The sequence below is a fragment of the Notolepis coatsorum genome (genome assembly GCF_963971535.1).
Source record: "Notolepis coatsorum genome assembly, chromosome: 6".
NCBI classification, from domain to species: Eukaryota; Metazoa; Chordata; class Actinopteri; order Aulopiformes; family Paralepididae; genus Notolepis; species Notolepis coatsorum.
Genome location: NC_140170.1, coordinates 4,150,192 through 4,167,671, shown reverse-complemented (window position 1 = coordinate 4,167,671; position 17,480 = coordinate 4,150,192). Strand labels below are relative to the sequence as shown.

The 17,480-nt window shown below is 42.3% G+C and overlaps 1 protein-coding gene across 3 annotated transcripts in view; it reads left to right on the top strand.

Annotated features, from left to right (window-relative positions):
- The first annotated feature begins 1,033 nt into the window (after window positions 1-1,033).
- Window positions 1,034-17,480, top strand: part of mdm4 (MDM4 regulator of p53) — a 28,382-nt gene continuing 11,935 nt past the window's right edge. For 2 of the 3 annotated variants that reach the window (XM_084317383.1, XM_084317382.1), the window contains exons 1-8: window positions 1,034-1,176; window positions 1,761-1,848; window positions 1,987-2,061; window positions 7,099-7,232; window positions 9,276-9,316; window positions 11,943-12,007; window positions 14,191-14,290; window positions 16,489-16,649. In XM_084317383.1, coding sequence (XP_084173509.1) covers window positions 1,777-1,848; window positions 1,987-2,061; window positions 7,099-7,232; window positions 9,276-9,316; window positions 11,943-12,007; window positions 14,191-14,290; window positions 16,489-16,649 — 648 coding nt within the window. In that variant the 5' untranslated portion in view covers window positions 1,034-1,176; window positions 1,761-1,776. Of the gene's footprint in view, window positions 1,177-1,760; window positions 1,849-1,986; window positions 2,062-7,098; window positions 7,233-7,540; window positions 8,202-9,275; window positions 9,317-11,942; window positions 12,008-14,190; window positions 14,291-16,488; window positions 16,650-17,480 lie in introns of those variants that run through there. The other variant, XM_084317384.1, reaches the window with a different exon arrangement.

The window sequence follows — 17,480 nt, the reverse complement described above, 5'->3', positions numbered from 1 at the left end:
GCTCAAAAGGACAGGTGCTCGAGCACCCCTTGGGCTCTATGTGTGCACGTGCCTGTAGTTTACCAATAATGATGTAGTATAAGGAGGTAGCTTACCAATAATGAAGTAGTATAAGGAGGTAGCTTACCAATAATGAAGTAGAAGTAGGTAGGTACTAGCTTACCAATAATGATGTAAGGAGGTAACTTATCAATAATGAAGTAGTATCTCTTTTTGCCCTTTTTATTGAACCTCTCGCAGCAGCAATCAGACAAAATTATGATATCAAAGGAATCATTACACACAATACTCACCATAAGATCAGCCTCTATGCAGTTCGGTCGGGGCGCCTGCACAGCGAGGGTAGGATCTGGAGGGAGGTAGTGTGACCTTCCACACGTTACACTCTCCTGGTGAGAATCTGCGCTGCCAGGCTGGCTGCTGGCTGGCTGTACATGTGTCGGAGGAAAACATGTGACAGTCTCCGGCCTCCCGGACCAACAGTAGGGGGGAGTGCGCAACAACCAGGAAGGGGGTTGGGAATTGGCATAACGACTAACAGTGGGATGGGAGAAAAATCGGAAAAAGGAGGGGGGGGAGATTAAAAAATAAATAAAATAAAAATTAGGTTTGCACTTCAATCCCAATAGGGAAATTCATCTTCGTTTGATACTTTTTTTTTGTCAAATAAAAACAGGTTATTTGAATGATTTCCTTGGCGTTTCTAGTTTTCAAGAGAAAAAAATCGATTAAAATCGGAAATAGGATTCTAATTTTTTTAATCTGAGATTAAATTTGTAGGCCATATCTATAGATATCATATATCTATGGCCATGTCGCCCAGCCCTAAACTCAACGCATACATTTATTTGATCGTAGAAATCCGTTTGTTTCCCCAATACCAAGATGGCGGCGGTTTTGTGACGTCAGAGTGTCTTCGAGAATGGGGATCCACAATAAAACGCGGTGACGCCAGGACCCATCCTTCTTTTTAACGTTCCCACGGCTCTGTATCCGGAAGTGACACAACAAGCATCCATTTGAATCTCCTGAGCCCAGCAGCAGCTAGCTGTTAGCACCGAGACGCCGTGTGGCGTCGTCTGTATATGAGGCCAGCTAACCCCTTATAAGCCCTTTGGGCCACAACGTATGCCTAACAATGTAGCCATTATGAAGTAGTAACGGCACTTTGTGGAGGTAAGTTTATTAACTCACACACCGTATGTATATGGGGGTCTACACTAAGTTAGCAGTGTTAGCTAACTTCGCTAGCTTATTATTCACTACCTTTCAGGGTGGCCACCTGTCACCACTGCGTGGCTAGATGGTGGGATGTGGCGGTGTTAGCTCATAACGTGACAGTTGTAGTTGTTTACTTAATAACCCTTCGCCTACATAACGTCGGTTACTGTTGGCTTGTTGTTGTTGCATCTCCTTATTAATAAAGTCGACAAGCTCTAAAAACGAGCATCCAAACAGAGGCTGCTGCTGGTGGAGTGCGTTGGCCTGCTGTACCCGGTTATTGATTGAAAACTTTATTAACAGATTGCAGAATGGGTACACAATACTGCAATACAGCTCAACACAAACCACTGTAGTGTGACTGTGACGCCTCCATCAGCACCATCGGGGGACAGTGTGTGGCCTGTTCCTCGGGGCCCTGACTGCTCGTCTGCTGCAGTGCACCGTTGTTCAGCTTTTTTTGCATTGGCAACCTAGGTTATGATAAGATAAGTGGGAGATTGACCTATTACATACGTATTACTTCTTTCGTGTTGCAGATTTTGCTCTTTGACTATGAGCTCACCAGCCCAGCCGACGGCACCGGCGAGCGCATCATGCAGGACACTGCCTGGAGAGGCTAATCAGGTAGGAATGATCAGCGATGACTGAGGTGTTTGGCCCGTGTCTGTTGTTATTATCACTCTCTCTGCAGCATTATACACTACTGTAGTGTGTCCAATATGATCTCCATGTCAGTTCCTTGAGCAACCGTTGTTTTTCCAGGTGCAGCCCAGAGCGCCTCTCCTGCAGATTCTGCGTGTCGCTGGAGCTCAGGAAGAGGTCTTCACACTCAAGGGGGTGAGCTGTGTACCTGTAGTCCTCCACTCCAACAGCCTTAACGGTCGGGGTTGACTCCTGGCCGGTTCAGTTCATCAGGATCACGATTAGCTACAGCTCGGGGTTCACAAAAAACTGACCGTGAAACAACACTTACATGATTCATAACATATAACATGACATGTAAACAGGACAAAGGACTAGTACACGGACATAAATACTTACATTGTAACATTACAATTAAACATGACAAAGGACTAGTACACAGACATAATACTTACATCGTAACATTACAAGTAAATATGAAAAAGGACTAGTACACAGACATAAATACTTACATTATAACATTACAATTAAACATGACAAAGGACTAGTACACAGACATAATACTTACATCGTAACTAGGGATGGGTACCTTTCACATTTGAACCGATACCGGTACCTGTTAATCGATATCGGTACCCAACGGTACCTTTTTTCGGTACTTTACTCAAGAAATTTAATTTACCGACCTCAGTCGTGGAAAAAAAATCCAAACTTCAAATAACTACAATTTCGACAGTTTTCGGCTTGCCATTGCTCCGACTGCTTTGTTGTTGAATCAAGTCAAATCCTAGGTAAGCATATATTGTGCGTGTGAACGTTGACATGAAAAATAAAAAATTATTTATTTTTTCTGTATCTCACTTGATTCGATACTCGGTAGTACCGACGTGTTTCGGTTCGGTACCTCAAAAGTACCGAATTCGGTACCCATCCCTAATCGTAACATTACAAGTAAATATGAAAAAGGACTAGTACACAGACATAATACTTAGAATAGATAGAAAAAAACTGGTTCTCAACAATTTTATTTTAAACGTTATGATATTGTAAGAAAGGGGGCATGTAACGCGACTATTTGAAAGTGACAACCAAAGCCGCTGAGAGGGCTTGGGCAGGGAGATGTGTCCGACACGCGAGTCCAACGAATGAGCCTGAGGCCGTAGCTGCAGTTCAAGGGTGTCTATTTCAGCCTTCGGTTACATGCTCCTGCAGATGTTATATGGATTTTGATGGTAAATGAGTAACGTAGTGCGGTCAACAGAGATATAGGCACCCTGCCTGCCTCACCCTCTCTCTGTAACAAACAAACACTGAGTGGTTCCCAGGCACAGGTGATATTAATTACCCTTCTTCCCAGGGGACCCACCCACCCACGCCTCCAGACAGACACACCCACTACCACTGGTGACAAAGTGACATACACCTCCCTGCTCCTACAGGGCAGGACTGCGTGAAGTTTTTTTTACCAACCCTGTTCTGCGATCTGATTGGCCACTGACGTTTCTGGTCGTGTGACATGTGCGGCCAATCGTGTGACGCCTGTTTCTTTCACCGGTTAAGCTTAGGCACTCTTTCGAAATTGGTTAAGGTTAGAGTTTGTCTTAGAGCAGGGCGATAGAACACCAGCCCTGATTCTAAACTCTAACCTTAAAGGCCAACTTGCAGGTTGTATTTTTGTTCAATAAACAATGTGGACTAGGCCAACGGTGACTTTCATGAAGAAAAAAAAAATTGAAATTGACCCAGTTTTAGCGTTTTTATCAAACATGTTGTCTGCCCAACACAATCATCACGCACTTGGATATTTTAATCAATGGTTCATAACGTGCACGTGTAATCGAAATGATGTCGTCACGGCAGGTGCAGGGCACCTGAGAGTCACACACACACAGAGAGTCTGAGAGTCACACACAGCTAGTGGCAGGCAGAGAGCCTTGCTACTACTAGCCGAGGAGTAATGAATGAAAAATGTATCTGTTTCACCTAACAACACTATTGCTCCGTGATCATAGCCATCCATCTCTAAAGCTAACCACTATTTGTAAAAGCCACAACCATGTTACCATATTTGTACTAATGAAAATCATTGTGTCGTTGTACATATTGTGTATACACCGTTAGAAGCTAGCTAAGTTAGCTAACGTAGGTTAGCTTAGCTTGGTAGCCGAAACTCATAACATCACTCGATTTAAAATGGTTCTCTCCTCTTTGTATACTGTTGTCATCACAAGTATTCTGCCAAGGAACTTATGGACACGACAATAGTAGTAGTTATAAGGTGTTTGAGCTTGTAGCGTTAGTTAGCTCATAGCTATCGTCACTGATGCACCGAGTGCAGCTAAAGGGGCTACTATCGTATCAACATGCCGGGGCGCATAGCTTGCTAGCCGGCAGGATGTGTGTGCAGCAGTGATTTGCCTCACAGGTCTGAGAAGAGGACCTACACATTTTACTCGTTCCCAAAACTCTTTTACATGCACGACAGTAGACATAACGCTAACGTTAGCGGGGTAACGTTAGCCAGAGCCATATAGCCAGCTTGATACTATGACCTCGGGATAAGGCGACAGCCCACAGACCAGTAGCGATGCTGTACTGAACAACAGGCTGCCTAGTGGTAAATGTAGTTCTTTTTTTATGACATTAAAAACATTATAACTACCTTGTTTCAACCAGTTGTAGCTGGTCCATCAAAGTCGCCCGACGATTAAACCCATTTGGATCAAGGAAATAGCTTTCTGCACTCGTCAAAACTCCTTGTAGTGGATCAGAAGTAGGGGAAAGTTGCCTCGAGTGACGTCACGGCCCTGATGGCTCTGATGAGCATTGGCAGTGGCATTTCCGGCATCAAATGGAAAAAAAAAAAATTAAATTAGATACCAATGATGTAAACTACCCATAATTGAAGAGTAGGGTTTAACCTGCAAGTTGGGCTTTAACCAACTTCGAAAAAGTCGCCTAAGCTTAACCAGTGATAAACTAGGCGTTAGGTAGTTTGCATGCTGTTCGAGGCGGAAATGGGCAAAGACACAGGCGTCACGCGATTGGGCGCACATGTCACATGACCAGAAACGTCTGGCCAATCAGATCGCCCCAGAAACGCCAGTGGCCAATCAGATCGCAGAACGCGGAAATGGAAATGAGTTGGTAGAAAACTAGACGCGGCAGGACTAGATAAGCTGTGCTTCCTTCTGCTTCTTCTTCAACTCATCCTTGAGCCTAACAAAATTAATAGTTGGTTTCAGGTTGCCGACCGACCCTGCCGATTTAGGTGCGACCCAATATATTTTTTAAAAAAATATAATTTTTTTTTTTTTTTTTTTTTTTTTTAGAATAATGTTTCATAGAAATCTTAGTCAAACATTTAGTATTATGGATATTAAACATGCTGGCAGAGTACATGCATCCATGTTGTTGTGAACATTTTAATTAAATAAAGAAATTCCCTATCCATAGTCGCCGTGGGAAAGAATAAAATAAAAAAATAAAATAAAATAAATTCTCTACCTACCCATGGCCAAACTGACAACCAACCTGAAACAAACTATTAATTTTGTTAGGCCTTGTTGATTTCTCTATGGATGAAGACGGACTCATTACGCTATGCAGTTTTGGGAGAGACATTAGTTTAATGCTTATTATTAATTATATTGTATGTCATAAAAACCACATTATTCTGAGGCGCTGTGAACCAAATATGAGCCTAGAATACAGGTGCAGCTCAATAAATTAGAATATCGTGGAAAAGTCCATTTATTTCGCCGCATTGATGCAGTAATTTGTGCAAAAGGAGCCCCAACTAAGTACTGAGTGAACGTACTTTTCAGTAGGCCGACAGTTCTATATTAAAAAAAAATATTTTTTGATTGGTCTTATGTAATATAAAACATTTCCGAGATACTGAATTTGGGGTTTTCATGAGCTGTAAGCCATAATTATCTAAATTAAAACAAATAAGCCTAAAGGCATGAAATATTTCACTTAGTGTCTAATGAATATAATCTATGAGAGTTTCGCTTTTTGAATTTAATTACTGAAATAAATGAACTTTTCCACAATATTCTCATTTATTGAGCTGCAGCTGTATGTTTGGAAACAAAAATGCAGGCCCTGCCTTTGTAAACAACCACGGGGAAACAGCCATTTTTTCCGGGATCTTTCTGGATCTTTCTGGCTTCCAACAGTGTTCCAGAAACGCACTTCTCTTGAGGACAGTTTTTTTTTCGTCAGTTATGCAAATCCCAAGCTTTTCAAACCGGTTGGTGCTGAGTCACAACTAGGGGTTCGTCTGAGATATCTGCTGTAATTCCCTGTCACTTCAAAACATACATTTTATAAAATAGCAAACAAGGGTGAGTTCCTAATAATAAGTTATTAATTTAAGTACTGTGTGTATAAGGTTGCACAATAGTTTTGTTGAACATGAAAACACACATATTGTGCACACACACGCATGAACAGGAACCGAGGAGTGAGCATCATGTATTAGACAACGATGTGTCTGTTTCTAAGCTGGACCCAAGCTTTCACTGCAAAAAAACAAACATACCGTAATTCCTCTAATAGTAACCCCGGCTTGTATTTGTTTCAAACGGATCATAATGAATAAATCAACATTTTGTGTCAGTTTGAACCCAGTAAAATGTACTGGGTTCATTTATTGAAACCAAGTACTGTATGAAATAGTAAACAGTGCAATTACAGGTGGTCACTGGTCATTTCAACGTTTTCAAAGTGAAATCAAGTAACTAGCTCAGTATGCAGCTCAGTATATTAGTAACCCGGCTTGTATTAGGAGGCCAGCTTATAATTGCTTATCTCAACAGCGCATCCGGCCATTAATAGAGACCCGGCTTGTATTTGAATACCGGTCACTATTAGAGGAATTACGGTATTTATATATATTTCTTATTTAAAAAAAAATGTATTTGTTTATTTTAAACATGTGGTGGTGCTGGCGTCTTGTTAAAATTGCACTGCGCCCCTCTACCTTTTGTTTAATATACCATTTTAGAGTGTTTTCCACTTCTCTGACACCAACACTACATAGTGCACCTTTTTAAAGCTATAGTTTAACAAAACACAGGCAGTAAGAAGCCTGGAACACAGCTGGCCTCAGAGGAGCGCTCGGTAGCGACACGCTCTGTAGTGTTCTTCACTAGCCACACGTTCTCTAGTGGTCTTCCTCCAGGCTGCGTTGCCAGCTTCTAAAACATCCACCGTCCTCTGCAGGTGATGCACTACCTGGGCCAGTACATCATGGGGAGGCAGCTGTACGACAAGCAGAGGCAGCACATCGTACACTGTCAGGACGACCCTCTGGGAGAACTGCTGGAAGTGGAGAGCTTCTCTGTCAAGAACCCCAGGTACACGGATACAGATACACACGGATGGAGATACAGATACACACGGATAGAGATACACACACAGATACACAGATATGCAGATACGCAGACACGGATACGCAGACACACAGATACAGATACACAGACACATGATGAATTGAAAATGGGGGACCCTGATGTAAACGAGACGAAAGTCTTTCTCTGGTCTGCTGCACCTTAACAATTGTATGTATTGAGCTGTATTGTACTGTACCCATTCTGCAATCTGTTAATAAAGTTTTCAATCAATCAAAACCATAGATGACAGACTCATCAAAGAAGTCGACTCCTTCACCTGCCTTGGCAGCATTATCGATGAGCAGGGTGGCACAGACAGCGATGTCACTGCCAGGGTAGGCAAAGCTAGAGCAGCCTTCATTATCCTGAAGAACATCTGGGCCACAAGGGAAATGGCTACACCAACGAAGGTGTACATCTTCAACTCCAACGTTGAAAGAGTCCTTCTCGGGGCGCTGCGGTGCAACACGGCCGTCCCGGGTTCGACTCCCGGACCCGGCGACCTTTGCCGAATGTCTTCCCCCTCTATCTCCCATACTTCCTCTCTCTCTGCCCGACTGACCGGAGAAAAAACAATAAAATATCTACCAAAACATATATATAAAAAAAAAAGATCCAGAGAGGGAGCCAGGACCCAGTAGAGAGCCAGATCCAGAGACAGAAGTGGGGATGGATTGGTCACACCTTGCCTAAACGAGCAGCTACCATCACACGCCAGGCCCTGACGTGGAATCCCCAGGGGAAGCGGAAGAGAGGTAGGCCCAAAAACACAGCTGGAGGCGCGACACTGAGGCAGAGCTGAAGAGACGTGGTACCAGCTGGGGAGAGGCGGAGAAGACTGCAGCCCAAAGCCGTGCTGGTTGGAGAAGAGTTGTCGATGGCCTCTGCTCCACTCTGAGTTAAGGGGCCAAGAAGAACAAGATGAAGACATAGGTAAGGGGGGGACAACCCAAGGAGGGTTTTGTAAATGAACATGAACCAGTGCATATTGCGACGGGTGTGCAGGGATGGCAAGTTGACGGAGGAGTAAAGGGTGCAGTGGTGGCAAACCGGATAGGAGTGGTAGAGGGCATCGCATTTGTGGAGTGAGGTGTTACATGCAGATCTGTAGACTATGTCACCATAATCAAGCATGGGGTGTATTGTCATTTGAATCCGAGTGAGTTTAGCAGAGGAAGTGAAGGTGGAGCGCATTCTGTACAAGAAGCCGAGTTTGGTATTTAACCTTACACTGTAATCTGGTGATGTGGTGAGAGAAAGCCGTCTAGCCAGATCCCCAAGTATTTATACTCCGTGACCTGGTCTAGAACGGCGCCCTCGAGGGTGGTGGTGATGTCGCAGCCAGGCAGCCAGTGGGGGTCAAAGTAAGCTCTACAGATATTGAGCGTCATTTAGTCAAATGTCCGGTGGAGATTCACATCACCATGGCAACCCTAACGCACGCATGGTGTAGCTTAGAAACCATGGGAAGTGATTGTTGTGTTCAATTGTTGTTTTTGGTCTTATAATCCCGCAAGGGATGGGTCGTCGGACATGACATGGAAATAAAATGTCATTCATTCATTCATTCATTCACACACACACGTTCTGTATAACGGACACAATAAATATCACAACACTAAATACAGTACAATGGGCCCCATTTTGACTTAACCCTTTCACTACCAAAGGGTTAACCCTTTCACTGCGACAATCGGACAATACAGAAGGTTAACCCTTTCACTGCCACACGACAAATGGTTGACCCTTTCACTACCACACTACAGAAGGTTAACCCTTTCACTACCACACTACAGACGGTACCGTCTGTAGGGTGGTAGTGAAAGCTTAACCTTCTGTAGTGTGGTAGTGAAAGGTAAACAAGCCGCTTCTTTACCCATCTATGACGAGTCAATATGGCTGCCGTCAGAAGGGCCTGTACTCACACTAAAGATCACTTTTTTGCGATTGGACAACGAAAACTATATTAAAAAGGATCCCATTTTAACATAACGTCTTGTTTTGCAGCCCAGTGTATGAGATGCTGAAGAAGTACCTGGTTGTTCTTGGTAAGCCCTCACTTAATGCTCCTGAACTCTGATTGCAATTATTCATAGTGTCTTTATCTTGCTATGCCGGTCATACATAGGCCTATATGAATGCATCTAGACGTTGTCCAGCTTTATGACTGGGATGAATTTGAGATGCTTTTATTTTATTTTTATTTTTTAGTGATTTCACAAATTGAAGAATCGTCCTTCAATTAGGTTTTTATTTATAATCTATATAACGAGTAATGATATATAATAATTTGATTTAAAGTTATCTTGTAATAATGGTGATATGATCTATATTATTATCATCAAAGAGAAAAGCCTCTCCCTCTGTTTTACTCTCAGCACTTAAGATTCTGCTTGGATGTGTGTGCGTGTGCTAGGGTTGGGCATAGATTTTTGCATATTCGTTAAATAGAGAGAGAAAAAATAGAAAAAATTGGGGCGCCCTCGTGGCGCACCGCATAGTGCCTTGCACACCTACGCGGCTGTGAATATCGTTTTTGTAAATAATGTTCCCTTGTTTCTACCGACTACACTGTGTAGTGTATTGAGAGGGGACCCTATTAACTGAACGGCATGCTGGGTACAGCTCGCTTGCTAGCCGGGTAGCATAACAGTCTTAACAGCTGGGAGAACGGAACAGAAAGATGAGACCGGAGACGTTACATGGTGGCAACGTTTTGTACGTTTGCCACGTTGTTCACACAGTTCAAGCATCAGTGATGTAACTTTTCGCCTTACGTTCGCCTGCTCCGCTAGCGTTAGCTGTTAGCGATGACCGCAGCCAGCTAGCGCACTGGTTGGATAACCTCACGTTCGCTATTAAGTAAAAACAAAACCATACGTTAACTCATTGACTGCCACGCTGTTTTCCCATCTTTAATATCTGGCACCAGCGTTTCAGACCGTTTTTAACGATGTTTGTAGACCCATCGTATATTCCATATTATGGCTAATTTGAAATGCTAATATTTATACTCGACAGGGAACAAACCAAACAAACATCCATTCCTGCGCAACCCCAGCCTAAATAGTGGCCATTTCCCCAAAATGCATGCACATTTTCTAGGAAAGTCGAGTCAAGAGTTTTATTTGTCACAGCATTGACAAATAGTATACAGTGAAATGCGGGGGGTCTTGCCCACAACGATTGTGCAATAATACAATAATAAGAATCCAATAGGATGAGAATGCGACATTTGTGCAATAATACAAGTAATAAGAGTAAGACATATCAGGTATACGTACATGAGTTTTACAAAAGCATGGTAAGACATGCTAGGTCCTGTGATAGTGCAATACACTGTTAGCTACGGATGAGGCACTGGGTCTTATGTACACTGCTATACAATGCTATACTATACAATCTCTAGTTATACTATGCGTCCTTATGCTAGGAAGCGAGATATTGCGTCTTTTGTGAATCATGCGCCTGTCTTGGCCCGGCGGTGAGATTTTGAGTTGGACAAGACCCCGCCATGTATTTGTAATCCATAAACATACCGTGTCCATGTTGTGCGCCAGCGAATTTGCAAGAAGGAGGCTGGGAAGAGCGGCCCTATGAGGAGCCAGAGCTAGCCTCAGTCGCTCGCCAGCTCTGCGTACAAGGCCTCTTTGTCCGGGGAGACTATGTGAACAGACCCGGTGTGCCCGGAGGTCTGACTATGTCGAAAAATATGGAAATATCTAGGGCTGACCTTTGAATTCTTTTTTGGAATTCGAAGCTTCGGGACCGAGATTCGATTTTAATTCGAAGCTTCGAGATTAAAAAAATATAATAAAAATCTTTTTATGTTGTGGGACTTGTACAGCACTTTTTTCAACTTTGTCAGTGCTGTAAAGTTTAAACCTTTTTAAATCTTAGACAAACAAAACACTTTGCTTTCATGAAATATTGTAAGCCGTCATTTGAGGCTTCATAAAAGCAGCACAATGAACACAAATCTGTCAGTGCCGAGTCCCACCTCATCTTAAATAACAAACCGCATTGCTTGTTGTAGTTAACAAAGAGAGGCAGAGTTGATTTTGCACATGCAAAAAAAGAATTCATATATATATATTTTTTTAAATAATCTAATATCTTCATATTCGAATCCCATGCCCATCGAACGAAGCTTCGAAGTATTTAAGACGGCCCTAGAAATATCCAGTAATCCGACATGTGAACCAATGTCCAGTAGCTCTTGTCTTGTGTACAAAGGGTCCGTGCCAATATACTGGGCGAATAGACTGAACATGAGTAATGCAAATAATAGTTGATCTGCCGTTTCTGGCGAGACAAAGAGCAGCTGCCTGATCAAATATTTACTCAAAAGGCAGGCGAGACTGCCACCTATCGGGATTCGATCGTCATCACAGTTTTACAAAATCCATACAGAAGGTCAAGGGGACTGTCTAGTATCATAAAAAATAAAAATAAAAACATACGTTAACGTGGAAGCTCGCACATTTCATCGAGCAAGTACGCCAACTCAGCCTGCAAAGCCCAGACGAATACAGTTTGAGTGAGTGTGTGATTACCGTACTTTTTCTTTTCTTTAAAAAAAAATTAAAATAAAAATGAGTGCGTGTTGATAATTAAAAGGGTGGGGGTGTTTGCCGCTGTTCTGTCTGTCGTTATGTCTCGTTTGAAACACAGACGCTGCGGAGGGTCTTTCTGTGGGCCGTGAGTGTGTAGATGGAGGAGAGGACCAGCGTGGTCAGGTAAAGCTGAAGCCTGGTGCTCAGGAGAAACAGACCCTCAGCCCTCCTCAGCTCCGCACAACCCGCTGACCACAGCCAGACGGGGCCTGGATGTCCAAGAAATAAAATATTATATCAGGGTATCTGCAGGGTATTAAAAAAGTATTGCATTCGTACTTCTCAATTTAAGGTCTTAACCTCAGGCACCCAGAAAAGTGGCAACTTTTAAACTTGAACTTGAGGACTGCATACTTTTTTTTGAAAAGCGTATCTTTATACTTCATACTTGTAGCACATGCATAAGCCTGGTCTCTTTTGAAAGATGACATTCTGAAGTTTCTTACACCGTTATTACACAATAAAGAAAAATCACTTTTAGTGCTAATGAAATGGAGTAACATAGGGCTGAACTTGAGTTGTACTTGTCTACTCACGTCTTTCTGTAGTAGTTGCAATATCCCAAAAAATATATCCCAAAATATTGGTATAAGCTGGAAAACGCTGCGGGTCCATAGCCTGAAGTCTTATTGTGTAGCACAGTATTAAATATATTAAATGTTTTTGTATTCAAGTCGTTCAAAGCTTGTATGGAACAAGCTAGGATTTAAATTGGATGTCTGTAGAGCCAAGTGCAGCCATTTCAGTGTCGCTATGTGTTTTTCATGCCAGTATGGTCGTGAAATTGGTATTAGACTTTTGCTCTAAGTGGTATTAAAAAGCCTTAAATTGAACTTATTGAAACCTGCAGATACCCTGATATATATATATATTTATTACAAAAATATAAACGATTGCATAAGCTCACCCTCAGTACCACTGGGTTGACGCTCGTGAGCGAGGAGGAGGGCGGGCGGGGCTGCTGCCTCCGTGTGGTTTGCGTTCCTGTACAGAGTAGCACCGTCTCTGTACGCTCCCTCGGTCCCAGCCGGGACCAGCTCCTGTCTGAGGGCCGGGGGGGGCGGGGGTCAGAGTCACTCTTCTCTGTCCATCTCAGAGTTCTCTTCTCTGCTGCTGCCGTGTCGGAGGATCACAGCTCTGGATCACAGGCCTGACCGTCCTGCAGGTTTTCCTCCCCCCCCCGCTCTACCTAACACCCCCCTGTACCCCCCCCCCCCCCATCCAACACCCACCCCAAATACACCACCTACACCTCCTACATTAAGTCAACATTACAGAGTTAGAATAAGTTTCATCCAAGCTGTTTGGTGGAGGACCACTTCTCCTGTGGAGTCTTGCATGTTTTTGAAGCCACTTGTACTGTCTGGCATGTGCATGGCTACGCTTTTATCATTTCAAATTATTCTATTTAAAATTCAAGATAGTTTGTGCCTTATTCATATTGAATATTTTTGGAATTCTCAACATTTAGTTGTCAAATGTCTTCTGAATATCTCTGCTATACGTTTTCATAATATAATAATAATAATTAGTGTGTATATATATGTTTTCTGTGCCGTATAATATCCCCCTGACATATCTTGGAAGAATTTGACATTTGTGTCCGAGCTTTTCATGCATGACTAGTCGTTTCTGTATAATAACACACATTAGAATCCAACATGACACTTAAAGGAACACGCCAACATTATGGGAAATGCGCTTACCGTCTTCTCCAGAGTCGCACAAGAAGATGGACACCAGTGTCCTCGGTGCAAAGCTATCCGACTGCAAGCTAGCCTAGCTTAGCACAAATGAATGGAAGCGGATACTTAGCTTAGCTTAAAACTCCGGGAGAGGTGTTTTTGGCCAACGGCTGGTCCTTATCCGCTTCCATGCATTTGTGCTAAGCTTGGCTAGCTTGCAGTCGGTACGTTGGTATCTTCTTGTCTGACTCTGGAGAAGACGTCGAGTGTATTTCCCTTGATGTTGGCGTGTTCCTATGATGTTGGTCATGTTCCTATCAAACTTCTACATGAGTTTAATTTTTCACTTGTCAACAGTCGTCTAACCTGCGTCTCGTCTCTTTCACTCGTCTCTGTGGCCTTTAACGCAACACATGACATCCTCACACTCCCGCCCTCCCAGAACGTCTGCCCCTGCCCCAGCTTCCCTCCCCCATTGGCCCGTACCCCTATTGCCCGCCCCCCCCCCCCGGGTCCCTGACCCCCTGAGGTCGCCTGGAGAAGGAGCTGTGAGTCCACCGGGTTGCTCGGTACTCGCTCTTGTGTTCTGAACGCCTCCCTCTCCGCTCCTGCCATTCGCAGGTGTTTGGAGGCGTGGCCAAAGTGGGGCTGGAGCTGGCCTGTGATAGGCCCCTCCCCCTGCAGACCCCCTCCCAGCGACGCCCCCGCGACCCAGACGATGGTAAACGAGAACAGAGCTGTCATGTGACCAATACTGTTATATTATATGCCTATACTGTCATGTATGACTAATACTGCTATATTACATACCTATACTGTCATGTATGACTACTAGTACTGTTATATTATATACCTATACTCAGTTTATACCTACTGTCATGTGATTAATACTGTTACATTTAGTGCTGTCAATAGATCAAAAAAATTAACTAATTAATCTCACAATTTTCTGTAATTAATCTAGATAAGAAATCGCATTTTTCCACTTAAGACCGAAGCTTGTAACAGATATTTACTTGAGTAAAATCATGGAATTAATGTAAAATCAACAAAAAGAAATTATATTTAGATTCAAACACTATTTTAATAGCTTTCTTTGAATACAGTTTCTCTCCTGTGAAATACAAATGTTCAACAAAACCATCAACATTGACTCAGCTAGACCGCTTTCTTATCTTATATTGAAGATTTTTCACTCCATAGATTAATCTCAAGTTTCTTTAATAGTTGTCATACAGAAGTACAGAATACTTTTATACAAAATGCTTCTTACTGTTGCGCTCCAGAGACTGTGCAAGACAAGATAAGTATGAAATAAAATAACATAGCAAAATTAGAAGCAAAAAAAGATGAGGTCACAGTGTTCAGTTTAGACATATGTACAATGTTCGATGCAGAATAGACGTAGTTACCATACAATATACAATACTGTGCAGTGTACTAATATACAATACTATATAGTGCAAGGCAGAAATGGAGAATGGGACGAGGTGCAATTTAGGTACAATTCACAGTAGGTGTACGAGTTGTAGTGCAAATCCCCCATCAATAAATATAAAGTGTAAGTGTGTTTGTGTGATCTAAAGTGTGGAGAGTGGGTGCTGCAGTGTGTTGTTTGAGTGAGTGTGTGGGTGTGGGTGTGGGTGTGTGTGCTGTGTGCATGTGTGCATTTGATTGTTGCCGCATAGTGATTATTGTTCGTTTAGCAGCCTGATGGCCTGGGGATAGAAGCTTCTTCTAATCTAGATTAATTTGTTTAACACTTTAAAGAATTTAAATTAATCTCCAGAGTTAAAGCATTAATTTCAGCCCTAGTTACATTATATACCTATACTGTCATGTATGACTAATACTGCTATATTATATACCTATACTGTCATGTATGACTAATACTGTTATATTATATACCTATACTGTCATGTATGACTAATACTGTTATATTATACTAATACTGTTATATTATATACTGTCATGTATGACTGCTATATTATATACCTTACCTATACTGTCATGTGTAGTGATTGTAATGGTACATAATTCACCCACGGTACTATTGTTAGGAACATTCTAGAACAGTAGGTCCGCCCGAACATTCTGGAACGTTTGTGATGATGTCATGGCAGCACATTCTAGAACCTTAGTTCTGCCCGAACATTCTGGAACGTTTGTGATGATGTCATAGCAGAACATTCTAGAACCTTAGTTATGCCCGAACATTCTGGAACTTTGGTGGATGTCAGCAGAACAGTCTAGAACCTTAGTTCTGCCCGAACATTCTGTAACGTTTGTGATGATGTCATGGCAGAACATTCTAGAACCTTAGTTCTGCCTGAACATTCTGGAACGTTTGTGATGATGTCATGGAAGAACATTCGAGAACCTTAGTTCTGCCCGAACATTCTGGAACGTTTGTGATGATGTCATGGCAGAACATTCTAGAACCTTAGTTCTGCCCGAACATTCTGGAACGTTTGTGATGATGTCATAGCAGAACATTCTAGAACCTTAGTTGCCTGAACATTCTGGAACGTTGGTGATGATGTCATAGTAGACCATTCTGGAACGTTGGTGATGTCATAATAGAACCTTCTAGAACCTCTAACATTCTTATTTAAGTGGTGACAGGACTGCCACCGGCATTCTGTCTTAGCTTTCTAGTAACTGGTTGTATCTTGTAGTTGTGCTGATGGATATTAAAGGAGTTACCTTCGGCTTCGTGACACCGCCTCAGACTCCCGTCTCTCAGCACCACACATGTGACTAATACTGCTATATTATATACCTATACTGTCATGTATGACTAATACTGCTATATTATATACCTATACTCAGTTAATACCTACTGTCATGTGACTAAAACTGTTATATATTATATACCTATACCGTGGTGTGGAGGTGAACTTCTCTGTTCCTCCTCAGATTCTCTGGACGGTCTGCCGCGCTCCGCCTGCAAGCGGCCCAAGCTAGACGTCACTCTGGACGAGTGGGACCTCTCCGGCCTGCCCTGGTGGTTTCTGGGTAATCTCCGTAGTAACTACAGCCGGCGGAGCAATGGCTCTACTGACATCCATACTAACCAAGTAAGTAGGTGCTTTGTTTTATCTTAAACATATTCATCCATACTAACTAGGGATGTCCGATATTATCGTCCGATATTGGCATTAAAATGTGATATCGGAAAATATCGGTATCGGTTTAAAAAAAAACATTTCTATAACCTTTATTTACCCAGGCAACCAAGTAAGAACAAATTCTGATTTAATTTATTGTCAAAAGTATGCATAATGTTGTGTTAATTCCACAACAAGAGATATGTAATGTTAATTACCTGAAATTATTCCGTTTTTGGGGGGGGGGGGGGGGGGGGGGGGGCGACGACGACGACGACGACGACGACGACGACGACCCTGCATATTTCGGTATCGGTTGATATCGGTATCGGAAATTAAGAGTTGGACAATATCAGTATATCGGTATCGGTAAAAAAGCCAATATCGAGCATCCCTAATACTAACCATACTCAGCGACTTCGGGTCCTTGAGAAGCGCTATATAAATTAAATGAATTATTATTATTATTAACCAAGTGAGAAGGCGCTTTGTTTTATCTTAAGGTTATGAGCATCATTGTCTTAAGAAGAATAGAATAGAAATACTTTATTCATCCCGAGGGAAATTTGGCACAAATCACTCACGGTAAACGGTAAATATTTAGGTAGACAAAAACAAGTCACAAATAAGACTACGAATAAAATACGGTCCGGCATATACATTTCCTATGTTATGTATTTCCTATGTTATGTATATACATTCTAATAAAATATACAGTAGAAATATACAGTAAGTGTACAGAAAAAGTAAAATTGTACAATGTCGGTTTAAAAGTAAAGTAAAAGTCCGGGAAGATAGTAC